Here is a 27,809-nt window from a genome sequence, read left to right on the forward strand (position 1 = left end):
TATTTTGGGGACGCCAGAATACCTTTTCTGATCTTATCCCTGAAGAAATAAGCTACATAAAGGAGCCTGAGGATAGTTGATCTCTAGTCTGTACTCAGCAGTTTTTATTTATTCAGGTTTCTCCATCAGATCCACTTAAACTTCCTCGCTTTAGTCAGAATGATAACGAAGGGATGTTCTTGTTTTTTTTCCGTTTTTTTCACATCTTGATGTGCAGAGTCTGGGATACACCACTGATAGGCCCTATGGAAAAGACACAGCTAAATATTTAACCCCTCGACTCGAACAGTGAGATGGCACACAAACCATGAGATCTATGCGACAAAGATATAAGTTCCGTTCGAGAGAGATCTGGCTAAAAATTCCACCTAGTTATTGTTAACAGTTATATTGTTATGTTCAAACCGTGGTGCTATAAGTGCTAGAATCAGGTAATGCCATTAGGTATGTAGTATTTGTCCCGAAGACAGGTAGAATATATGGTTCCATAGAATGATAGAACAACATTTGTCCAAGTGGCGTATCTCGAATGCATTTCATAGCTGTGGCAGCAAAGATTATGTATCTAACCGTAGGTACTTATAACTACAGTTTCTGTAACTGTTCAATTGAGAACATGTAGCGAATAACTTGTGGCTTTTAGCACCTAGAAATTAATATAAACTTCCATTATGCATGTATCTCTTGGTTTCTGTAGCAGTTGATGGTGCCTAAATCGTCCACTTGTTTAACATTTTTGTATGCAAGAATCTCTTTTTACAAATCAAAGATGGGTACTTGATTCTACTGTTTCTATTGTACAGCCAAGAAGTACTATCCTTCCAGACAACGTCTCACTCTCCCCCTCAATCCTGGATCGAAAGAGAAACCTGTTGTCCTCAACTCCAAGAACAACATTCGTGATTATTGTGATGGAAACCAAGATAACTTAACTGTGGTATTCAAGGATCTAGGCCCACAAGTTTCCTACCGGACGCTTTTCTTCTGGGAATATGTGGGTCCTTTGATTATCTACCCCATCTTTTACTACTTCCCCGTCTACCAACTCTTGGGCTACAAAGAGAAGATTATTCACCCATTTCAGACATATGCTATGTATTACTGGTGCTTCCATTACTTCAAACGTATCATGGAGACGTTCTTTGTTCATAGATTCAGCCATGCAACATCACCTGTCTCCAATGTGTTTAGGAACTGTGCCTACTACTGGACATTCGGGGCATATGTTGCTTACTATGTAAACCACCCATTTTACACCCCTGTTAGCGATCTCCAGATGAAGACCGGATTCGTGTTTGGTTTAGTTTGCCAGATTTCTAATTTATATTGCCATCTTTTGCTGAGGAACCTTCGGAGCCCTAGCGGCAATGGAGGATATCAAATCCCGCAAGGTTTTCTATTCAATTTAGTGACGTGTGCAAATTACACAACAGAAATATATCAATGGTTGGGTTTTAATATTGCAACACAGACAGTCGCTGGTTACGTTTTTCTTGTGGTGGCTGCATCTATCATGACCAACTGGGCTCTTGCAAAGCACCGTCGTCTGAGAAAGGTAAACTGTTATTTCATAGCTGAGTTATTCTCATGTTTTACCGAAAACAATGGCTTAACCGAGATCATTGCTCTGAGAACAGTCTGTGTATATAACAAGTTCAGAACTCAATTAGGAACCGCATTTAAACATTCAAACTGTAAGAAATGGTAAAATCTTTCTAAAGATACAGAATGGTAAAATATTTGTTAAAGATACGGAAAATGTCATCCAAGTGAATCACCAGGAATGTAGATAACTTGACTTAAACTCTAGTATGTTACGTATCGCTGCTTTTTAAGTTTGTTTTGTTAGCAAATAGCGGGTCGAATATCCTCTAACACATAGTAAATTTATAGTTTAATTGAGTTTAGTATCTCACATTCTTTTGGTTTGTAGTTATTTGATGGCAAGGAGGGGAGACCAAAATATCCTCGACGATGGGTTATTCTTCCACCATTCCTCTGAGGAGCTTCTAGAGAGATCTTCGGCTGGTACCGTTGCTACGAACTTCTTTGGTTTTACTTTTTCTGTTCACCTTTGTCATGGGACAGAAATCTATTCAAGTCATGCTGTTTAGGTACTGAAGAAAAGTATTAATCTCATGTCTTTTTGTTTCGTTACAAGCGTATGATCGATCATTTGGAGTCCCCATTCTACTCCTTTTAATTTAATGTAACCTAATGATTTTAGGTGGTTTTTTTTTGATGAACAGATTTTAGGTGTTAAGCTAGTTAATTGCCCTCCCTCACCCTTGCGGCTTACACCTGACATTCCTATGGCACTTGCTTGGGGCCAATCTGTGTATATTTGAACAATATAGATTAGTCCCAGTCCCACGAGAAGTGCCATGAGGGGTAGGCCAAAAGCAAAACGGACAAATCTACTCTCACCCGAAGTTAAACAAATACTTAAAGGGGCCTTAAAGCCCAAAAATATGCACTTGCTTGGGGCCAATCTGTGTATATTTGAACAATATAGATTAGTCCCAGTCCCACGAGAAGTGCCATGAGGGGTAGGCCAAAAGCAAAACGGACAAATCTACTCTCACCCGAAGTTAAACAAATACTTAAAGGGGCCTTAAAGCCCAAAAATATAGAGCTAAAGCCCGACAAACATTATCTATGCTTTTGAGGTTAATTTTGTTTTAGTCCCCCAATTTGTAAGTAACTGGCCGTTTTGGTCTCCAAGTTGGAGAATTAGATAGGAAAGAATTATAGAGAGAATGCTACAGAGAGAGAAAGTCGGACATAAAAAATTGACAAACTAGAGATTTAAAAAGAAAAAAAGAAGAAATTCAGGAAAATAATAAAAAGAAACAATAGAAGGATTTACAAAAGTGTCACAAGTGTAAACTGGGTAGGTCTGACAAATATTGGAGGCCAACTAACTACCTGACACAATTAGGGATCAAACCAGAATTAACTCATACTTTTAATAAGCCAAATTCAATAGCTATAGATTCCACCTTGCGAACCGAGAGGCCAACTTGTAGGGTTTCGTGTGTATCTAATACACTATCTAGTGTTTATTGTGGAATCTCAAACATCTATATGTTAACACTAGATATGTAGGATCGATTTATACATGACTAGCCAATGAACTAGAACGGAAAGAAGATTACTGTAAGAAGAAGCTCTCAACTCTATTTTATTTCAATGAATGTTTTGATTTTACAACTCTCTTTATATAGAAAGAGATTAGAGAAGAAAGAGTAGAAAAACAGTTACAAACAGTTACAAACTAACAAAACTAAAAACAGAAAAACTGAAATAGAAACAACAAAGCTATTAACAACCTTTCTTGTTTCTCTTTCAGATGATGGTGGTCTTTAGACAAGAACAGAGGTTGCCTCTAGACAAGTCTTGGAGAAGTCACTTTGGCCGGTCCTGTTGACTGAACTTTGGTCAATATTTGTTGACTCATATGACCAATATCTTGACTGTATATAAACCCAAATGTTGCCCTAATTCCTCTTTATTCTGTAACCAGGAAACCCTAGGAAACCCTAGTTTCCACAGCCCCCCTCAAACCGATGGTGAGGAGAGGCGAAACACCATCAGTTTGTCTCGAAACTTTTGAAATAGATCTTCTGATAACCCTTTTGTAAAGATATCAGCAAGTTGATCCTTCGTGGGTATGTGATTAACCAATACCGATCCATTTGCAACCAAATCCCTAACGTAATGGAAGTCGACTTCTATGTGCTTCGTCCTAGCATGGAAGATGGGATTTGAAGCAAGGTATTTGGCGCTGATGTTGTCGCAAAAGAGATTGAAGGGTCGATTCAGAGGAAGACGAAGTTCATCCATAAGGTATGATAACCAAACCAACTCTGTAGCAGTATTAGATAATGCTTTGTACTCGGCTTCTGTAGAAGATTTTGCCACTGTGGCTTGCTTTTTCGAACTCCATGAAATCAGACTCGATCCTAAGAAAATACAGTAACCACCTGTTGATTTCCTCGAGTCTGGGCATCCAGCCCAGTCTGAATCTGAATAGGCAGTAAATGTTGTAAGATCTCCTCTAGATAAAGTAATTCCAGACCCCATTGACCCTTTTAAGTATCGCAGGATCTTTTTTACTACTACTAAATGTACTGTTGTGGGTTTGTGCATGAACTGAGCCGTGTAATTGACTGCAAAAGACACATCTGGTCTGGTCAGAGTAAGGTACTGCAAGGCTCCCACAAGACTTCTGTATTCAGTAGGGTTTGGAAGCTCATCACCCTCTGTAAGTGAAACCCTTTTTCCACTAGAAACTGGTAATTTTGATGGCTTGGAATCAAGTAAGTTTGATTTCTGAAGTAGTTGTAGTGTATACTTGTTCTGTGTTAGAAGTAATTTCCCTTTGGTTGAATCAGTAGATACTTCAATTCCCAAAAAAATAAGATAATGGCCCCAGATCCTTCATTTTGAAATTCTTGCTTAAGTCACTGATTAGAGTAGTAATATGAGAAGTTGAGCTTCCAGTCAAAATGATATCATCAACATAAAGTAGCAATATCATTGTTGTTGATGCCTGATGGTATGTGAACATTGAATGATCTGACTTACTCTTTTGAAACCCATAAGTCAGAAGAAAAGATGCAAATTTATTGAACCATGCTCTTGGAGCCTGTTTAAGGCCATATAGAGCCTTATGGAGATGACACACAAGCTTCTCTGTTCCTGGTTTAACAAAACCAGGTGGTTGAATCATGAATACATCTTCATCTAGAACTCCATGCAAGAAAGCATTTGAGACATCAAGTTGCTTTATTTGCCAATCTTTAGTGATAGCTATAGTAAGAATCAGTCTAATTGTATTTGCTTTAACCACTGGACTGAAAGTTTCATCATAGTCAACTCCCTCTTGTTGATGAAACCCCTTTGCTACAAGTCTTGCTTTGTATCTCTCAATAGTTCCATCACTCTTTTGCTTTATTTTGAATACCCACTTGCACCCAAGTACATTCATATTATGTTGATAAGGAACTAAAGACCATGTTTGATTATCAATTAGAGCTTGATACTCCTCATTCATGGCTTGAACCCATGCAGTATGCTTAGCTGCTTCCTTATAACTTGTTGGTTCAGAGGGTAATTGTAAAATAGATAAATAAGCAACATTTAATGTGTGAGGGGATGTATAATGAGCCACAAAGTCAGTGGGTAGCTGTTTACTTTTGATAATTCCATTCCTGCCTCTTGTTGTAATCTGATTAGGCTGTGTAGAGTGTAAAGGTACTATTGATGCTGCTGGTGTGCTAGTAGAAGTACTAGTAATGCCCTCATCATGTGAAGCCAGACATCTAGAGACTGAGTTAGCTGGTGTACTAATAGAAATATTAGGTGTCCCTAATTCAGTAGCCCTAGTTTGAGGTTTATCAATAGGAGGCAGTGGTAATGAAATATGTGGCTTTGTTATCTGATCACCACTAGACATACCATTGTTGAGGTTGACATAAGGGAAATTGTCTTCTTCAAAGGTAACATGTCTAGACATATAGAGTCTCTTTGTTAAAGGATCATAGCATCTATAACCCTTGTGTTCATTGCTGTATCCTAGAAACACACACTGAACACTTTTGGGACTAAGTTTGTCTTTTCTAAGTTCTCCTAAATGTGGGTAACAAGCACATCCAAAAATTTTCAGAGATGAATACTTAGGAGCATGATGAAAAAGTGTCTCATATGGTGTATTTCGTTGTAGAGTTTTTGTGGGAAGTCTATTTATGATATAGACTGCAGTAGAGAAGGCATCAAACCATAATTGTTTTGGTAAAGAACAATGAAAAGAAAGAGTATTACCTAGTTCTGTGATATGTCTATGTTTCCTTTCAGCTTTTCCATTTTGTTGTGGAGTATAAGGACATGAACATCTGAAAAGAATACCACATTTATCCAAGAATTTCCTGAATTCACCATTTTTGAGTTCTGGTGCCCCATCTGACTGAAAATATACAATCTTTTCCTTGAGAAGATTTTCATTTGTAGCTTTGAAATGACTAAAGCACTTTATGCTGTCTGACCTGAGTTTCATTGCATAAATCCAACTATATTTGCTGAAGTCATCAAGAAAAAGTATATAATATCTTGCACCATTTGGAGTGTTAACAGGGGCTGGTCCCCAAATATCACAATGGACCAAATATAATGGTGTATTTGTAGTGGTTGAAGAGTTATCAAAAGGCAAACACTTGCTTTTACCTAATTCACAAGACTTACAAAAAGTCTTATCAAATTTAGTAGATAGCTCAATTTTGTGTTCTTCTTGAAGTTGTTTGATAACTCCACTGTGAGCATGTCCTAGTCTAGCATGCCATATATGATACTGTGATGCTGTCTGAGATAAAAGAGCAGAATTTACTCTATGTTGTAACACCACATAGTGAACTTCTATTGGATATAAATTGTTTTTGACTGGTCCCTCTGCTAGGATTTGTTTAGATTGAATATCCTTTATAGTATAGCCCCATGGTAGAAATTCAACTGAGCAGGAATTGTCTTTAGTGAATTTTGATATAGACAACAGATTCCTTTTTAGGTGAGGAACACACAAAACCTTACTAAGTTCAAAATCATGAGTAGAGGTAGACAATTTTGACATACCAGTGCTAGAAATAGGCAAAAATTTGCCACTGCCTACCATAACTGCATCTGACCCAGTATAGGGATGAATAAGGGTGAGATTATCTTCACTATGGGTCATGTGACTACTGGCTCCTGTGTCAGCCAACCAAGACCTATCCTTGATTGAGGAGTCTGTAGAAACATAACATTCTTCATCATGTGTTTCACAATCATAAAAAATTTCATCATCTAAGTCTGTTGACATAATAGCTGTATAGCATTCCTGAAAATCATCACCATCACTGTTATAATGTGTTAGAACAGCATTGTTACAACTCTATTTTATTTCAATGAATGTTTTGATTTTACAACTCTCTTTATATAGAAAGAGATTAGAGAAGAAAGAGTAGAAAAACAGTTACAAACAGTTACAAACTAACAAAACTAAAAACAGAAAAACTGAAATAGAAACAACAAAGCTATTAACAACCTTTCTTGTTTCTCTTTCAGATGATGGTGGTCTTTAGACAAGAACAGAGGTTGCCTCTAGACAAGTCTTGGAGAAGTCACTTTGGCCGGTCCTGTTGACTGAACTTTGGTCAATATTTGTTGACTCATATGACCAATATCTTGACTGTATATAAACCCAAATGTTGCCCTAATTCCTCTTTATTCTGTAACCAGGAAACCCTAGGAAACCCTAGTTTCCACAATTACCTTAATCGCTTTCCCACGAACTAAATCCCGACCAGTATTCGGAAGATAAGAACTCCAATTGTAGTTCCTCTACTTGAAACACCGAGTGTATGACTTGAATTCCCTCCTTAGAGTCAACTAGGACCTTCTTGAAGGTTAAGAATTGAAATGAAGAACTATTTCTTCTTGACTAGATAACCGAGAAAAACTCCTTTTCTCTTTCTCAGCTTTTGTTCTCTGAAAAAGCTCTCTTGAGTTGTGTGTATGTAATTCTCTTCTCTTCTTCTACTTTATGTCTAATGAGGTCCTTTTATAGGGAACCATAGAGTAGGTGTTTGATCCAAACTAGGATTCCTAAAAAGACGAAACAAGACTTATCCCAAAACAATCCCTATTAAGGTTTGTTTGTGGCCCACCACTATAGCCCTTTTAAGGGCTTATGTGGCCGGCCCACTTAGCTCATAACCGGCCATGTGATGGCCGAACCCATTTATGGGCTTTCGGGCTCCCTTTCGGGCCCAGGTTTGAGTACTAGTGTTTGGACTCTTCCGAACACTATTTGGCCTTACCAATAATGGATCTAATCAACTTATTTACCATTTTATCTCTAGTCAATTCTCTCCGTTCAAAGCATCACTCTTATGTGTAACCCTTGTAGGATCCGGTGTTTGTTAGCCGCGGATTACCGAAGTTATCCAACGATCGTAGTTGGCTTCTAGCTAAGCATTTCGACCCCTAATTCGATCGGACTAATGATCTTCCGTCTAAGGTCATTATGATCTTATTCGCCAAATCGTACGCATTGCCATCTTGGTCGAAGGACATTCCTTCGGAAGGATACCATTCCTTCAGACCGAGGGAATATATCCTTCAGTCTCCCACTTGTACTTAGAACAAGTGCAATGCTCGATTCCCATTTCTTTTCATAACTCGTCTGATATGTCATACTTATCAGATTTTCTTGATCTCGAGAACAAATTGTTAAATCAAATGATTAACTCTTAATCCATTTGAGCATGACCATGCAATTTTCAGTTGTTTCTCATCAAGTGGCCCGGAGATATTTTATCCTGATTTTACTCAGAAAGACATATTCCATTCTTGTACTCCCACTCAATTCCATGTCTATCGTGTCTCCCCCAGTAATCCGCCTTTATAACCTCCTTTCACAACGCGACGTTTAACGGTACCAAAATTCGACATTCCTTACATAAACTGAGCGAGTACTCATGTTTTGAGGAATCTCTCCAAATTGCTTAAATGAGAGTTATGACATTTCATGACTTCTTCTCGTGAAGTACTCTCACTTTGGCGGGTTTCCAGTGTATCATCTATACACCCATGAAGTTGACTTTGAATACTCCTATTCCTATAACCCAAGAAACATCGCTATCTTGTCAATCACTCATGCTAGTCTTCTTAAGTCATTGTTGCCCAACCAATGACCTAGACTTAGTGGTGGCCAATGGGTCGTGCCGACACGGAAACAGACCGGCACGACCCGTTTATTTAAGAACACGGAACGGTCCATTCCGTGCCGTGCCGACCCGTCACGGGTCAGGCGTTCCGTGGCGGGGCTGGGATTCTACAATCCCAGACCCGTTAGACACGACCCGTTGGAAACGTAGGAACACCACGGAATGGCCCATACACGGCCCGCCATGAAAAAGCCCCATACACGGCCCGCCACGGAAACGCCAACAACGAAAAGTCCAACCACAAACCCATTACCAACCTTGGTTATTTAAATTTAAAAACTAAAATCACTTAGGTTAGATTTTATGAGAACTTTATACTACAAAGAGAACAAACATAATAAAGACATAACAAAAAAAAGTAATACTTGGACTTAACAAAAAAAGTTTTACTATATTTTTTTTCACTTAGACGTTCTTTTGTTAAAAGAGAGACAAAGAGTCGGTACTTAGACTTAGTTAAAACAAATAAAAAATAATAATTTATGAGGGGGTCGGAGACACGGGAACAAACACGGGACCTGACACACTTTGAAACACCACGTCAGGAAACGGCACGGGAACGCCACAGAAACGACTGGGGCGTTCCTATGGACCGTTTCTGTGCCTAGACCTTTGTGATCTGGGCACGACACGACATGACTCAAGCCGTGCCTACCACGTCCGTGGCGTGTCTGACACACCATGGCTTCCAAACGGGCCATGCCGCCACGGCACGGCCCGTTGGCCACCACTACCTGGACTAGGGATAGTATAATGGTGCTTCCACGTTCACTTAGTAGGGTTTCTTTCATCAGATCACGCATCTGATAAACCTACCTAGAACACTCCATTATTTTGGACTGTCGTCTAAATTCTAAACCAAACTTTAGATGACGAAATAAACTGAGTTTATTTCGGATAACAAGATTTGTAAAATTTGAGCACTGCGTAAACTCCTTTACGTTTCTCAATTTTACAAGTCTCTTTAGGATTTTCCACCTTGATCCTAATTCCTCAGATCCGTTCATCTTCTCTGTTCGTTCTAAGGTGACATTTTAGTTTCTGTTTTCACTTCGCTTATTATTACCGTGCTTAAGAACACATTCATAAGCTTTTATGATAATATCAGTTTCTCGAACTGAAATCAATACTTCTTAAGTTCTAATTTTTACTTTCTTATCTAGTAGAGTTAGCAACGACTCCCAACATGAAAACTCCTTTCCATCTGTTTGTCCTTCCTAAAAGATTCTTATCTTTATTTTCGGAAGATTGCTTTTATGACTTTCTTCAATCTTTGTTCTCAGAGACATAATCCTGGATGCTCCCTGTAGGGGATTACTCTAGGGTATCTCATACACCTAATTGTCTAGTGTTGGTAGCGGAATCTCAAACATCTCTATGTTTAACACTAGTTTCCAGGTTCTATACATGAACATACCAATGAACTAGATTGGAAAGATGATTACCTCTTAATCGCTTTCCCACGAACTAAATCCCGACCAGTATTCGGAAGATAAGAGCTCCAAGTGTAGCTCCTCTACTTGAGACACCGAGTAATGACTTGAACTCCCTCCTTTCAGTCAGCTAGGACCTTCTTGAAGGTTGAGATGAAGAACTTCTTCTTCTTGACTAGATACTTGAGAAAACTCCTTTTCTCTCTCTCTCTCTCTCTCTCTCTGAGATGTATATACGGAAACTCTTTCAGGTTCTCAGAGAAGCTCACAAACTTGGCTCTCTTTCTTTAGGTTGTATAATTAGGTATACATAGAAATCCCTAGAAGAGGTATTAGACTCAAACTAGGATTCCTAAAACCTAATTATAAGGCAACACCCAAAATACCTTCCTTTGGGTCACTTGAAGTGGCCGGCCAACATAGCCCTTTATGGGCTTCCTTGGCCGACCCACTTAGGGCCTAACCGGCCATCACATGGACGACCCTATTGCCTAGGTCGGCCATCACATGGCCAGCCTACCTAAAGCCTTTCCGGGCCTCCCTTTTGGGCCCGGACATGTATGTATCTCTTCGGACTTCTCCGAATCAATCTGGACTTACTAATAATGGATCCAATCCACTTATTTGCCATTATCCTTCTAGTCAATTCTCTCCGTTCAAATCATTACTCTGATGTGTAACCCTTGTAGGATCCGGTCTATGTTAGCCGCGAATCAACTCCTTGATTCGACGATCGTAGTTGACTTCTAGCTAAGCATTACGACCCCTAATTAGACCGGACTAATGATCTTCCGAGTAAGGTCATTAAGATCCTATTCGCCAAATTGTACGCATTGCAACCTTGGTCGAAGGACACTCCTTTGGAAGGATACCATTCCTTCAGACCGAGGCAATATATCCTTCAGTCTCTCACTTGTACTTAGAACAAGTGCAATGCTCGATTCCCATGTTTTTTCGTATCTCATCTGATATTTCATATTCATCAGACTCTCTTGATCCCGAGAACAACTTCCAATCCAAACGATTAACTCTTAATTCGTTTGAGCACGACCATGCATTTTTCAGTTGTTTCTCATCAAGTGGCCCGGAGATACTTTATCCTGATTTTACCCAAGAAAACATATTCCATTCTTGTACTCCCACTCAATTTCATGTCTATCCTGTCTCCCCCAGTATCCCGCTTTTATAACCACTTTTTACGGATGGCGTTTGACGGTACCAAAGTTCGACATTCCTTCCATAAATTGAGTGAGTACTCATGTTTTGAGGAATCTCTTTAATTTGCTTAAATGAGAGTTATGACATCTTATAACTTCAACTCTTGAAGTACTCTCATTCGGCGGGTTTCCAGTGTATCAACTAGACACCCATGAAGTTGACCTTTGAATACTCCTATTCCCATAACCCAAGAAACAACGCTATCTTGTCAATCACTCATGCTAGTCTTCTTAAGTCATTATTGTCCAATTAATGACCTGGACCAGGGATAGTAAGATGGTGTGCTTCCATTTTCACTTAGTAGGGTTTCTTTTATTAGATCACGTATATAATAAACCTACTTGGAACACTCCATCCTTTTGGACTGTCGTCTAAATTCTAAACCACAATTTAGATGACGAAATAAACCCAGTTTATTTCGGATAACAAGAGTCTGTAAAATTTGAGCACCCGCGTGAACTCCTTCACGTTCTCAATTTTACAAGTCTTCTTAGGATACTCCTTCCTTGATCCTAATTCCTTAGATTCGAGCATCTCCATGATCGTTCTAAGGTGACAGTTTAGTTTCCTTTTCACTTCGCTTTGTTATTATCTTGCTTTCGAACCCTTCGTAAGCTATTATGATAATATCAGTTTCTCCCACTGAAATTAGTACTTCCCAAGTTCTAATTTTACTTTCTTATCTAGTAGAGTTAGTAACGACTCCCAGCATGAAAAACTCTTTTCCACCTGTTAGCCCTTCCTAAAAGATTCCTATCTTTATTTTCGGAAGATTACTTTTATGACTTTCTTCAATCTTCTGACTTGTATGGGTGACGACATCTTTTGTACTCCGAGTACTTTTCAGATGTTCGGGTAAACAACAATCATCTCATGATCGTTCTTATATTTTCAAACATAAGTGTCTCTCCCATGTTCATCACAGGAGCTGGGTAGAATTTCTCTCCAAGAGATCTTCTTATTCAGACTTCTTCAAAACTCCTTTTGAACGAGTCTTTATCATCCTAAAGTCTATCTTCATAGACTTTGATGCCCATAGTTAATCTACCCTCGTCTTCTGTCCTCTCGTGTATGTCTCCTACATACAGGACATGAAACTAGCTTGTTTCACTCCCACTTACCTTCTTGTCGCACAAGATTTGACCATTCTTACTCTTATCTCTTTGGATTTCCAGTCCAATTTCAGAGTAGTTTCTGCTATAGTCCGTTTGAATCTTCTCAAGACTCATTGGGGGTTTTTGAGCAACCTTCTTAACTCCTTAAGAAGTTTCTAGGCGATTGTCCCTCGAATTATTCAAGGCGACATCCCTCGTCTCGTAAGGCGAGTAACTCTTTACTCCCTTTCGTTTTAAAGCAAGTAACTCCTTACTTCCTTTTGTTGCTCTTTATCGAATCCTATTCGATTTTTCTTCCCACTTGTCTTCTTTGAAGGACCTTCCTTTTAATGAAGACACCATCGAGAGCAACAATCTCATTGTGTTTCGATGATTTGTGAGAAAACCCCGTTCTTCTTTTCGAAGAACTTATGTCTAACACGCTTTAAACATTAGAATAATTGACTAGTTTTTAGAACTCCTTCTAAAAAGAATATCCATATTCATATGGACTCAATTATTCACTATAGCTTTTCTAGGTTTTTAGTGGGTTAGCAGATACGTATTAGACTTTTGTATTTTCGGAAGATCGATGACTATTGAACTTATGATCTCATCATATTCTTTAGTCAACTAGACCCATTTCTTGATTTAGGATTTGTTTCCAAAAGTTTCCAAAATCTAGTCTTAAGTCCATTCTAATCACATTAATCGTAGACTTTTATGTCTAACATGAGTTTCTACGATTAACTGAACTCTCGTACTCTTACGAGAATTCTTGTCAAATTTCTTTGTCCAAAACACGATTGACTATCGTTGAGAGATACGTGACCAAACAACTTTAGTTTTATGTTCTTTCAATCTTATTTGACAAGATTAGAATATAAGTCTGATCATTCGGTATAATTCCTTAAAAGTTTAAATAGGCTCTTTTAAGAACATCATAAAATATCTAATATTTTATTCACTCCCATAATCTCATTACAGAGTCAATGTTCTGAAAAGAAAAAGAATACTAAAACTGCCTTAAAGTATTGCCTAACGAGTCTATGATCCTTCTTAAGCTTTTCCAGCAACTCTTGCCTTCTTAGCTTTTGACAGGCTCATCTCCTCTTCAATAAATACTCAGCTCCCCCTTGCTCCTGTCATTCATAATGATAAGAGTCTTTTAGGTATCACATACCTTGAGGAATTAGTATTCAATTGAATAACTTTTAATAATTTTTACCTTGACCGGAACTCCCAGTTCCGTCGTTTAATTCATCCAAAAACCTCGGGCAATTTCTTAATCGAATATGAGATGTACTACCGCACACAAGACATCTCTTGTTGGGAAGGATAGTTCTGGGTTTCGGTGCTTTCTTGCCCATTCTCTTGCCAGATTGCTTCCTTCTCCTAACGTCTTCCGTTCCCGTATTTACAGTCTCCTGAACACTCAGAATTTCTTCTAGAGTTTCAGGTGTGTTGAACCTACTTTCAGCAACTTCCAGAATTGCTAGCAGACTTTCGAAGGAAACTCGACCAAACTTATCTTCAAAGTTTGTTACTACATCCTGAAACCTTTCATCTAATGAATTCAGGATGATGTTAACCGCCATCTCGACTGGCACAGGAGACCCCATCCATTTCATGTCTTTGAAGTGATCAATCATCTCCAAAACATGGTAACGAACGGATTTCCCTTTCTCTAGTCGCATTCCCAGTGTCACCATTGTGATTCTAAATCTCTCCATTCGACATTGTGTTCCAAACACTTCTCTTAGTCGTCGAATGATGGTGTATGCTTCCATGTCAATGAACATATCTATATATTTTCTTTCCATGGCCATTAGCATTAAACCGGTTACTGGCGATGACTTCCTTCGAATATCGTCTACTTGCTTACGTTCTTCATCAGAAGAGGTTTCTGAAAGCACGGGGATCGGAGTGTCCAATACTTCTGCGCTTTCTCCTAGAACCTTTCTCAGGTTCCTCTCCCATTGAACGAAGTTGGTATCGTTCAATTTCTCAAGTATGGTATAGAGGTTGAAGATGTTCTTTGTCATAATTAAACTACATGTAAGAAATGCGAAAGTGATTAAACTTGTTATCCTGGCAATTTTTCTCAATTTGCCTATATTATTCTATTTTTGTTGTCCCCTTAGAATAATATAATTCCAAGATCCCATTCCTTCGAAATTAAGCGTACTTTGGCACTGCCCTTAATTCGTCGTCCTGGGTGAGTAACTCCTTACTGATCATACTCCTATGACTCTTGGTTAACGATTTAATCATTAAATCGTCCTTTAGCCCCGAAATCCAAAACCCTTTTGCTGACTCGTTGAGAATAACCATTTAGACATGTAGACCTCTTCATAGATCTACCCGTTGTGTCCCGAGGTAAAAGATGGCACCCTGCTTTGGCATGACCCACCATCGATGAACAAGGGCTCAACAGGTGTCTTAATATGGGTAGGCTTTACTCAAAATTCTTTTTGAGACTTATTACGTAATTTATCAAGTTGCGTTACTGTGAACTCTTGCATAACCATTCATGATTTATTACGTAAAAGTTTATGTGGGTTTGCGTAATGATTTGTTAAATCTTAGTATTACCCCTTAAAAGATCTCATCTTTTAAGTTTATTTCTTGTTCGCCTATGATTCGTTTGGATTCATATCCAAGAACCTCTACTGACTACTCCCACTTGAACCATGATCTCATCATTAAGTTCGTCAATAGATTCTAAGACCCTATACTCTAAGTATTATTCAGGCACAACTTCTTGCGCTTAGAACAAGAAACGATAATCTTATCTAAAGGTATACTATTCTACGCAATCACATACATCCATACATACAATAATATGACAATCATAATAAACAAAGTATGTATCCTAGATCCGTTTCTAGGTTTTGCTATTTCTCGTATAGCTATTTGTGGGAATATGTGACATCTCTATGTCTAATGGGCTCTAAAGTTTCGTATTCACAATACTTAAACTAGAAGCACATTATGTTTCTTCCTTAATTGTTTCCTAAATCAATATAAGGAAAAACTCCGTTCGGGCTCTTCTCTAACCCGGGTCAATGTCGGAAAAAGTATGCTCGGAACCGGGAGAAAAAGTCTGAAAAACTCCCTTTCAGGTCGAGGCCTAAAAGCCCTTGAGTCACACTCAAAAAGACCTAAGTCAACCCTGGTCAAAGTCCTTTGACTGGCCTCTGGTCAACCCGTGTCTTAACCTGGTCAAGGTCCGGACCATGAGACAACACCTTCCTGTCGTGCTCAATCTCTCGGGAAGACGCGTCCTAGCCTAGCTAGACGCTTCTGTCCTAGGACAGACCATAGACATCTCGGGTGAGATGTCTAGGATGCGTCCTGGTCGTGTCCTAGACGCGTCCAGACCATCGGGTCACCTTTCATTCCTCTCGGATGCTCAGTCCGAGAGGTGTTGGAACATTCAGACGCGTCCCGTACGTGTCTTGGGCTGGGACAGCAGATATGCCATCTCGGATGTTCGGTCCGAGATGCACTCGTGCTCCACAGTCTCGTCCCGGACGCTTCTGTGCACAGACGGCAAGGCCATCCTACTTGGGATGCCTTCTGGACGCGTCCAGACGCGTCCTAGACGCTTCTGGATGCTCCGGTCGCATCCCAGTTGCGTCTGGAAGCTTCCAGTCGCATCTTAGATGCGTCTGGTCGCTCCAGACGCATTCTTAATGCGTCCGGACCGCTGTCCAGTGTCTCGGTCCTAGACAGAGACTTAATAGGTCCCTCGAGCGCGTCCAAGCCACGTCAGGGATGTCCGAGACGCCCCTGTCTCGGACTCCTATTCCGTCTCGGACTGGGATATCCCAGACGCGTCTTCCACGCACTGGGACGTCCGAGACCCGAGAGTCTCGGACTCCTAGTCCGTGTTGGACTGGGATATCCCAGACGTGTCCAAGACGCTCTGGGATGTCCGAGACCCGAGAGTCTCGGACTCCTAGTCCAGCTCGGACTAGGATTCCCGGTCCTTCACGGACTGGGATTTCCAGTCCGCGTCCCACTCTGTCTCGGACTGTCTGTCCGAGACGTGCTGGTCCGGCCCGGACGCGTCCTGGACGCGTCCTGTCCGGTCCGGCCAGCTTGGTTTCCAAACTTTTTGGAAACTCTACCGTTCCAACTGATTTTCTTTTTGTTTTTCTTTGTTCCAGCTACTGTTAGGTACTGTTTTTGACAAATTCATCAACCAATCTTCATGATTTTGATGATTTTTATCAAAATTCTAAAAACCTAAAGCTTGTTTATGAAAACTCTTTTCATAAAACTATGTTTTTAGTGTTTCTAGGTCAAGAATCACATTCAAAACCCTAATTTGATCTCATCAAACTATGCTTGAATCTCCATTCAAACATCATAAACACTAGTATCTAGTTGTTCAAGTTTGAATCTAATTCGTCTAGTCAAAGATAGTTCATGCAAACGGCTCGTGATGCCACTGTAGGGGATTACTCTAGGGTATCTCATACACCTAATTGTCTAGTGTTGGTAGCGGAATCTCAAACATCTCTATGTTTAACACTAGTTTCCAGGATCTATACATGAATATACCAATGAACTAGATTGGAAAGATGATTACCTCTTAATCGCTTTCCCACGAACTAAATCCCGACCAGTATTCGAAAGATAAGAGCTCCAAGTGTAGCTCCTCTACTTGAGACACCGAGTAATGACTTGAACTCCCTCCTTTCAGTCAGCTAGGACCTTCTTGAAGGTTGAGATGAAGAACTTCTTCTTCTTGACTAGATACTTGTGAAAACTCATTTTCTCTCTCTCTCTCTCTGAGATGTATATACTGAAACTCTTTCAAGTTCTCAGAGAAGCTCACAAACTTGGCTCTCTTTCTTTAGGCTGTATAATTAGGTATATATAGAAATCCCTAGAAGAGGTATTAGACTCAAACTAGGATTCCTAAAACCTAATTATAAGGCAACACCCAAAATACCCTCCTTTGGGTCACTTGAAGTGGCCGGCCAACATAGCCCTTTATGGGCTTCCTTGGCCGGCCCACTTGAGGCCTAACGAGCCATCACATGGCCGACCCTATTGCCTAGGTCGGCCATCACATGGCCGGCCTACCTAAAGCCTTTCCGGGCCTCCCTTTTGGCCCGGACATGTATGTATCTCTTCGGACTTCTCCGAATCAATCTGGACTTACCAATAATGGATCCAATCCACTTATTTGCCATTATCCTTCTAGTCAATTCTCTCTGTTCAAATCATTACTCTGATGTGTAACCCTTGTTGGATCCGGTCTATGTTATCCGCGATTCGACGATCGTAGTTGGTTTTTAGCTAAGCATTACGACCCCTAATTGGACCGGACTAATGATCTTCCGAGTAAGGTCATTAAGATCTTATTCGCCAAATTGTACGCATTGCAACCTTGGTCGAAGGACACTCCTTTGGAAGGATACCATTCCTTCAGACCGAGGCAATATATCCTTCATTCCCAACATTCTATGTTCTTCTCTGACTTTATGGGTGACGACATCTTTTATACTCCAAGTACTTCTTAGATGTGCGGGTAAATATCAATCATCTTCATGATCAATCTTATGTTTTCCAGACATAAGTATTTCTCTCATGTTTTGCTTTCGCTCGTCGAATTTCCAAAATCCGAGTTTCGCTCAGCAGGTTTCATGTGAGATGGGTGGAATCTCTTCTCTGAGAGTTTTTGATCTCTTTCAAAACTTCTTTTGAACGAGTCTTCATCACTTTTTAATCTATCGATATGAATTTTGATGCCTTGGTAAATTTACCCTCGTCTTTTGTCCTATTGAGTCTGTTCTTTAACTGTTTTAACATTCCTGATGTTTTCTCAAACCCAGTATGTCCCTACATACAAGACTTTGAAACATTCTTGGTTCACTCCCACTTACCTTCTTGTCGAACAAGACTAATCATTCTAAGAAATTGAATCTAGTGAATTTCTTTACGAATGTTAGATCCCACCCTTGATCTTGTCCCTCTAGACTCCCAGTCTATATTCGGAGTGATTCTGCTATAGTATGTGTGAATCTTCTTTCTAAGACTCACTCGGGTTTTGGGCAAATATTTAGATACCTCCCTTAAGAGGATTCATGGCGAGTAATTCCTTACTCCCGTCATGTCTAGTAACTCCTTACTTCCATTATAGCGAGTAACTCCTTACTCCATTTGTTGCTCTATTCGTTTCGAATATTTATTTCCTCCCACTTGTCCATCTTAAAAGATGCTATCTTTTAAATAGGACACCATCGAGAGCAACAATCTAATTTTGTTTCGATGATTTGTGGGGGAAACCCCGTTATGCTTCTTTCGAAGAATCTAGTTTTAGAACTCTTCTAAAATTCATACTTGTATGGAACTATAGCTTATCTCGGTTTTAGTGGGATGGCAGATTTGCATTTAGACTTTTGATTTCGGAAGATCATATGACTTTTAGACTTATGATCTCATCGTAATCTTTAGTCAAATTGATCCTTACTTGATTTAAGTTCAGTCTCTAAGACTTTCCTTCAATCTAGTATTTAGTCTATTCTAGTCACATTAATCACATTCTTATGTCTAACATAAGCTTTAGTGAGTAACTGGCCTCTGTTTTGTCATAAGAGATCTTGTCAAATTTCTTTGTTTGAACCATGATTAACTATTGTTGCGAGATACGTGATCAATCAACTTTAGCTTCATCCATGTTCTTTCAAATTATTTGACTAGATTAGAATAACTAAATTGGATCGTTTGATATAATTATTTAAAAGTTGAACAAGCATCTTTTAAGAACATCATAAAATACTGAATATTTTATTTATCTCCATAATCTTATTACAGAGTCAATGTTCTAAAAAGAAAACTAAAACTATTTTAAAGTAATGCCTATGGAGTCCATGATTCTTCTCGAGCTTTATGTAGCAACTTTTACTTCCTTTAGCTTTTGACAGGTTCATCTCCTATTCATTAAATACTCAACTTCCATTTGTTCCTGTCATTCATAATGAAAAGAACTTTTTAGGTATCCAATACCTTTAAGGAATGTGTTTAATTGAATCAACTTTTAATATATTTACCTTGAGCTGAACCATATTTCCGTTCTTTTTGTCTTTCAGGAATTTTGGACAGTTTCTCTTCCAATGGCCAATGCCGTTGCAATAGAAACATTTGGAATCAGATTGGGCACCTTTGTTTTTGGCAACTTATTTGCCTTTCCATTTGCCCGTTTTCTTCTTCTTGAATTTCTGCCTTCCTTCCTTCTTAAATCCCTTTTCCTTTTGAACCATCAGAACTTCTTTCTGAGGTTCAGCTACTGCGATATTCTCTTCGGCTGTCTAGAGCATGACGTGTAGTTCTTCCAGAGATTTATCCCATCCATTCATGTTATAGTGCATTCTAAACTGATTAAACCCATCATGAAGTGAATGCAGGATAATATCAGTGGCAAAATCTCGGCCATGGTCGACTCCAAGTCGAGCTAGTTTCTCAAAATGACTAATCATTTTGAAAACATGTGGCCCTACATGCTTTCCCTTTTCAAGGCGCATATCCAATATTGCCTTTGAAGTCTCATACCTTTCCATTCTCGACTTCTTTTGGAACAAATTCCTAAGTTGTCGTATCATGGTATAAGCATCCATGTGAATGAACTTATCCTGAAGATTGGGTTCCATGGTTGCTAACATAAGGCATGTTACGGGTTCAGACTTCTTCCGGAGACTTTTCTCCAAATCCTTCTTGATGTAGACGCAGCGGAATTAAAAGAAGAACGATGTAAATAAAAGAAGAACGGTAAATAACTATAAATAAACTAAACTTTATTAAACTTCAAGGGGTTTTTCTCTTCAATATGAATATAAAAATAGACTAGACCTCCTTTTATAGGATATTAGACTTTCCTAGATAGACTCAAACTAGGATTCCTAAATATTAAAGATACTTAAACATAAAAACTTCAAAATAATAGAAATACTAATATAAGGTAATACCTAGACTAATTAGGACTACTAACTCGGCCGACTAGGGCATAGGCGCGTGGGTTTGTGGGTCCGACCCGTATGCGCCTGCATCAACTCCCCTTTCCCCAGAAGGTTCGTCCCGAGCCGATTCGATGAAGAAAACAAGTTGACGCACCCGCATACGATGAACTCTATCATGACGATCCGTAATTCCCACTTCGAACGAATTTCACAAAGAATGTGAAGGATACTAATTTGCAAGAAATCACCAACCTTAGTCTCATATTGCAATGAGTGTCGCACAATTAGTTTTAGTGAATAAACAACATTCATCTTGCCATCTTCCCACGGTAGACTCAACCACTTAATATGTTTCAAGAAAGTGGTAAGTAATACGAGCAAATCTGAAGTAAGAGCAATTGTAGCTAATTTTCAGGATTCCTTCTCAAGGGCCAAATTAGAAGCATAACCAACTCCCAAAAAGTTAACGATGTTGAAACATGTAGCATCGATATGCCACTCAAACACGGTCTCCCCACGTTCATCTTTATGAAGTTTATAGAATATAATTCCATCATAATATGTCAACTTATGGAATCCCCGAGGTAATATATCATACTGTCGACAAACTAAAGTTGACAAATCCGTGTTTGGAAGCTTAGGGTCGATTTGGTATTCACTAAGGATTCCTACCACATAGTTTTTAATAAGCCATCGCCAGATTTCGTTTTCTAAATAAATCTCCTTCATCGTATCATCAAATTCATCGGCTTCCGTTAACCAATTACTATCCAACCACTGAATTGCTTCTTCATTGACATCTTCAATTTTCTTCTTATCATCTGCTCCGAGTTTAACATCAATCTTTTCATCCGTAATTGTATTCCTCGTGTTATAAGTATAATTCCAAAGAGCATTCTTTGATTTCTCTTTCTTCATGTGCTTTTTGTCTTCTGACTTGTATTTCTCGGCTTCGTGACCCATATTCTTCATTCCTTCATTCGATAACCTTCCTTCCCTTTTCTGTATATCAGATTCTACATCATCATTATCATTACGAAGTTTCGCCATGTGCTCAGAAAGCAATTGATTGTCACGTTCGCTCACAACTCTTGCTGCCTCCTTCACAACAAGTTTTCCCGTGTGACTATCAATTGCTTCAGTGTAAGCTTTGATTTCATTGTTAAGAACAGTTATTCCTTGGTCCCTGTCAAGAGTCCGGGTGGTTAAAACATAGAGTGGAGGTGCCACCAGTTTAATTTTTACAGAATAATCAGCATTACCAGCGACGTCATCTTTTCTCATAGCTTCCTGAATGTGAAGAACCCCATCACACTAGAAACGTTCCATTACAAAATCTTCATGAATTTTCGTTGGTTGTGGAGTCATTTTCCTCCCTATGTCTTTTATAAGAGAATCTTTCACCTCTGGTGTCAAAGCAGGTACCACTATAGTCATCTATTGCCCATCAAGATCAACTTCTTTAACTTCAAGGGTAAGCCTATCCAGAATACAACCAGGATCTGCCACAATTAGTTTGAATGCCTCAAAAGCATGCCCATATTTGTGATACAAAGGCCAACCTATATGGATGTAGAGATCCTCTGGACCAGCCGAAGAATGAACGCTCGCCCTAGTTATGGAAGCAACAGCACCGCGACTGATCAAAAGAGGAACATGAGGAGAAGAATTGGCAGGAATTGAAGGTGAAGCCGGACCAACGGGTTCCCGGATAACGACACCAGTTGCGCTCCGTTTGGCCGAAGACTTGGTACGAGACTTTTTTACACCAGAGGAAGACGAAATATCTTCAACCCTACTCCGTTTTCCCAAGGAAATCTTAAAAAGAAGAAGGAAGACAAGAAAATCAGACACATAAGGAATACCGAAAAGAAAAGAAGAAACATCTCCAGCCAGAACTCACCAGGAAGAGAAGGGAGATTCTTTTGCTGATAAAGAGCCTGTAGATTAGCAACGCCTTCAGGAATGAAACCCTCTTTCCCCCTGGGCAAAGCGATTAAGGCCTCTAGACATTTAACATCTCCCTCATCGGGAACGATTGTTAGACGAGCATGGGCAGAACTAGATGAACGAAAACCACAGTCTTCAATTGCAAGGGAGGGACGAACAAAAAGGAATATATCCTTATAAACTTCACGATATTCGGAGCAGAGAAAAATGGACCAACACGAGAAGAAAAATAATGCCAGCACTGGTCACTGGACTTGACAGAAAAAATCTTATAAAAAACATACAGACTCGTTTTCTCACCATGATGAAGACAGAGGAAGTAAAACGCCATAATAGTCATAACGGCGTTGGGACTCATTTGGAAGAGTTGCAGCCCATAATGGTTCAACAGGTCAACAAGAAAAAGAGGGAAAGGAACCACCAACCCCAGATTGAAGAAGACCTCGTATACACCAACGCGACGATCATCAGCAAGGTAAATCTTGTCTTCAGGCGAGGGAAGAAGAAGCTCAACAGTGGCTGAAATCGCATGATCATTTCGAAGAACGTCAAGATCCCCTTGAGTCATTTGACTTGTGAAGCAATGTTGGCCGGCGAAATCAACAGCAGGAGAAGAAGTTGTCATTTTCTTTTAAGAGATGGAAAAGCAGAAAATCACAACTCAAGAAACGAAGAACTGACTAGACGAAGAGAGTAAAGAACAAAATATAGGTAAATGCGGAGGCTTAAATAGACCCAGCTTAAGGGTTCAGGCTAACGCACACCGGGCCAGCAGGATAAAGACGCGTGGCAGTAATCAATTGGCGTAAAGAAACCCTAACGCCCCCTCGACTACTGATCAAGGTCGTCAAAAATTCCCGTTACTCGGTAAACGGCGGAACAATTAAAGATCGAGAACGTTCATCCCCCACTCATGAGGAACCACGCATCCACGATAGCTGTTATACTTGTGCAGAAGACGAAACGTGTCTTGGAACAACAAACCACATGTCAGAACAAGAACACATCTGGGCTGGCTCTGGCATAAACGAAAATTAGTCAGAAAGGATCTCCGCTTAGCAGATATCAATCAGATCTGGAATATCAATAGAAAGACTGAGCTACGCAAAACAGTCCTGGTCCAGGTAAGACCCAAAAAGCTTCACGATACAACTCTGGGACAAGTAATACTCTCGACTTCAGGCCTTCAAATAAAGTAAAATACACACGAGTTATTTCTACTCCTTAGTCTCTTTAATTTCTGTTGATGTCGAAAATTGGCTCCCGGTTAAATCAGCATGAAAAAGGGAGTTGATGCATGACAACCTCCGTTATGATGGTATATTCTGTTTGGAGTAGAGAAATTCCTCTATTCTGTTCCGCTTCTCTGATCTGCTTCTCTGCTCTTTTGCTCCTTTGTTCCTGCTTCTTGCTCCTCGCCCCTGTTCGTCAGTTCCCGAGGGGGGAAAACCTGCAAAGGGTTCGAAAACCGCTCTGACGCTCAAGACAGCCAGGGTGCTCTTTGCAGTAAAAGAATGAATATTGATCGATCCTTTTAGGGGGCGAGTTGTGAGAACTCTGAGTATGAGGTGATCTTTTCTGGAGTGAAGAGATCATGTCCTGTGAAGGACGAACTGGGGGGCCTTTTATAGGCGAAATTAAACTGACTGTGATTAGTGGCGGTGGTGAGGCGGTGGTGAGGTGGTGGGCGTTAAACCGTAAGAGAAGTTACCTCTTTTGCGTATCTAGGGTTTCTCTTCGAGTCTATCCTGGATCTTTGCTAAGTGAAAGTTCCTAAGTTCAAGGATACTTTGTATATATCTTGCCGGAGTGATAGACTTTAAAGGAGAAGTTTCCTCTTCTAGATACGTGGAGTCCAATCGGGCTTAAACACTTCAAGATGTGAGGCCGACTGAGATCTTTCTAGAAAGTCTGGGATTAAGTCATTAGGTCGCGCAGTGCTGATATCTCCCCAGTTCTGGGCGTAAGATATGGGCCGAATCTGTGGAGACCCCCCTTATTTCTTTTAAGATCTCAGGGCTGATCTATCCATGCCAAGGGCGTTTAGTGCAGAGCTGATTTCTTTCGGCCGACCTCCCAGTTAGGGGAACGTATGGTGGACCATCAGGTGTTTAGCTGTCCTGCTGCCTTAAGCCGAGTCGTTCCAGGAGACTTCAGGTCTGATCTTGACTCTTCAGACGTTAGTCAACGTCTGGACATTTTATGCATCATCATGAGTCCCGCCACTCCTTAGTTGAAAGTAAAGAGACTAAGGAGTAGAAGTAACTCGTGTGTTTTTTACTTTATTTGAAGGCATGAAGTCGAGGGTATTACCTGTCCCAGAGCTGTATCGAGAAACTCTTTGGGTTTTACCTTGACCAGGGCTAGTTAATGGAACTCAGTATTCTGCTGATTTTCCAAAGCCGATTGGTATCTACTAAGTGGAGATCCTTTCTCACGGAGCGCTGTTTTTGCCAGAGCTATCCCAGCTATGTTTTGTCTTAGACATGTGGTTTGTTCTCCCGACACAAGTCTCGTCTTCTGCTGAAGTAATTGATTTCTCTTCCATGCGTGATTCTGTGACGTCACGTCTTTGATCTTCTGATCACGCGTTTTCAGCGTTGGTCTTCTGGACTGTTGTGCACAACAACCATGGTGGACGCGTGGTCCTTTACGAGTGGAGGATGAGTGATCTTTCCAGAACTCTTTAATTGTCCCGCCGTTCATTGAGTAACGTGGATTATTGACGTCCTTGATTGGTAATCGAGGGGAAGCTAGGGTTTCTTTGCGCCGATTGATTACTGTCGCACGTCTTTTTCCTATTGGTCCGGTGCGTGTTAGCCTTAACCCTCAAGCTGAGTCTTTATAAGCCTCTGGATTTGCTCATATTTTCTTCTTTTACTTTCTTCATCTGGTCAGTTCTTCATTTCCTGAATTGTGATCTTCTGTTTCTTGAAAGAGAATGACGACTCCTTCTTCCGCCGCTGATTTCTCCGGCCAAAATCGTTTCACAAGTCGGATGACTGAAGAGGAGATCGACGCAATTCGAAGTGCTCATGCGATTCCAGCCACTGTTGAACTTCTTCTTCCCTCGCCCGAAGACAAGATTTACCTTACTGATGACCGCCGCGTTGGTGTGTACGAGGTCTTCTTCAATCTAGGGTTGGTGGTTCCTTTCCCTCTCTTTCTTGTTGACTTGCTGAACCATTATGGGCTACAACTATTTCAACTAAAACCTAACGCCGTAATGACTATCATGGCGTTTTACTTCCTCTGTCTTCATCATGGTGAGAAAGCGAGTCTTTATGCTTTTGAAAAGATTTTTTCTATTAAGTCCAGTGATCGGTGCTGGCATTATTTTTCCTCTCGTGTCGGTTGATGTGGCGTTAAAATGCCACATCTGGATCGCTTAACTTCGATGAGTTAGTTCTTTTCGTGTTTTATTTCTAATTATTTATAAGTTTTTCTTGGTAGGTACCTTATTTAGAGTTTGACGCTTCATTCGGAATAAAACAGAACATTTATCACATTTTATCTCATGTGGAAAAGACCGGAAGGAAAGAGAGACCAGGGGTATTTTGGTAATTTTGGCAGAGATTAAAGGTTAAGTGGCAAGTGGAGTCGATGGCGAATCCGGCGGCGAAGACGGAAGCTGAATCGGAGTTGGGACGGAAAAGTTACGGAGGAAAGAAGCCGAAGGACATTTTTGTCTTTTCTGAAAATTAGAAGAAGTAGAAACAATTATGCAAACACCCCTTGGTTACTTAATGGAACTCCAAGGCTAACCACAAAGCCGAAAAGAAAAGGACCAAGTAGAAATTCTGCGAGCACCTCCTCTCTAGGGGTCAAAGTCAAAGTCTATGGAGGTGGTCAAGTCAAGGGTTTTAATTTTAGTAAAGGAAGAATAAAATAGAGAGGAAATCAGACTTGGAGCTTCTCTATCATTGAACAATTAGAAAAACTAGGGTTTGGTTCATCTTTGACAGGGATCAAAGAGCTAGGGTTTGGAGAGTTTTTGGAGTAGAGAGAGAGAAAGAAAGGAGGCAGCCGCTGGCCATAACTTTGGCCGGCCGACACAGTACGGGAAAGAGAAGAATAACAACAGCAGCATCCTCAATCTTCTTCACCAACTCAGTTCTTCAAGAGAGCTGCTTGGGTCTTCATCTTCAAGCACGGGAGCAGCAAACCAACAGATTGGGCCGACAGCAGGTCTTCAACAGCTTGTGATTTTGGATGCAAGGGAATCGGGTTTAGTTCTTAACAGCAGCAGCATCACAAGAAGGGGAGGAACGAAGCAGCTCGAGTCAGAGACTAGCAGCTCAAGCTCGGATTGAAGCTAGGACGAGACAGAGATCGCGGGATTCCATTGCAGCAGCTGGGTTGCATCAAATCGAGGCCAAGAACAGCCGAACAGCAGCAGCAACAGTTCGGGTCCAAGCCTTCAAGGAAGAACAACAGCAGCTCTCTTTGAACCGAGTCTTGGCCGGGTTTTCTAGGGTTGTTCCGGTCATCTTTGTGGCCGGAAGTTGAGGGCTTTAACTCGAAATTCTATTGCGTTATTATTTTGGTTGTTTCCTTGTGCTTTGGTGTTCAAATTTCTAGTGAGAGAAAGCTTGATCAAGCTTTCATGGTGGTTTGGTTTGAGAGGAAGAAGATGACACTCTGTTAAGGGGAGGTCAAGTTCTGCTGAGAGGACACCTATTGTACACTGTTAAGGGGACTCCTGCATTCTTGTACAGGGAGATCGACAACACTTAAACACATATACTTCCCGTCGATCTTAGTCTCGCGCCTCATCGAAATAGGGAGATTTTCACCTTAACTCCTGTCTTTCTTTATTTTCTTCTCGTTTATTATGTGCTCCACCATGTCTAGCTAGCTTTTGTAGTCGGATACTCGTGATACATGTTTTGATGTGACAAGAGTTTTATTGCTTTTAATGATAAAATCTTCCGGATTTTTAGACCGTTCATGGACTGGAATCTGAGTTAAACCAAGAGTTCGTTGACCAATCCAAGTAAATGGGTGAAGTTAACTAACTTTTCATGCTTATAGATCATTAGTACTAGTCACTATCGATTTTGTGGATCGAAGTATCCCCCTCAGTTTATTCTTGCTCGACCCTTTTTCCCGACTCTCTCTCACCTCCCCTGTATATAATTTAGTTTACTTTTCGTTATTTCCTATAAATCACTCCAAAAACCAAATTATCATCTTTTATTTTAGTCTGAGTTCAGTGACACCTAGACCGGTGGGCTAGACTTTCTCGATATTCGTATTACCTTCCTATCTTCGTGGATCGATCCCGGTCTTACCGGGTTATTACTTGACGCCCGTATACTTGCGGGTGGAGACCTTTTAGGGTAACCTTCTACGCCCATCATCGGTCCATTCTTCTCT

The 27,809-nt window shown here is 40.3% G+C and overlaps 1 protein-coding gene across 5 annotated transcripts in view; it reads left to right on the top strand.

The window, feature by feature from the left end:
- The window catches only part of LOC147564606 (very-long-chain enoyl-CoA reductase-like), a 28,934-nt gene extending 1,553 nt beyond the window's left edge, over window positions 1-27,381 (top strand). Inside the window, exons 3-6 of one of the 5 annotated variants that reach the window (XR_015227702.1) lie at window positions 804-1,555; window positions 1,934-2,028; window positions 3,353-4,267; window positions 25,369-27,381. Coding sequence is in view for 2 of the 5 variants with exons in the window: in XM_086648211.1 (XP_086504337.1) it covers window positions 804-1,555; window positions 1,934-2,002 (821 nt within the window). In the remaining 3 variants the exon portion in view is untranslated. Of the gene's footprint in view, window positions 1-803; window positions 1,556-1,933; window positions 2,249-3,352; window positions 4,268-7,098; window positions 7,605-25,368 lie in introns of those variants that run through there. The other 4 variants (XR_015227701.1, XR_015227703.1, XM_086648211.1 and 1 more) reach the window with 4 other exon arrangements.
- The last annotated feature ends 428 nt before the right edge of the window (window positions 27,382-27,809 follow it).

Source organism: Eschscholzia californica, unplaced genomic scaffold (assembly GCF_041429995.1).
Source record: "Eschscholzia californica isolate CP2 unplaced genomic scaffold, dmEscCali1.0.p SCAF_1, whole genome shotgun sequence".
Taxonomy (NCBI): domain Eukaryota; kingdom Viridiplantae; phylum Streptophyta; class Magnoliopsida; order Ranunculales; family Papaveraceae; genus Eschscholzia; species Eschscholzia californica.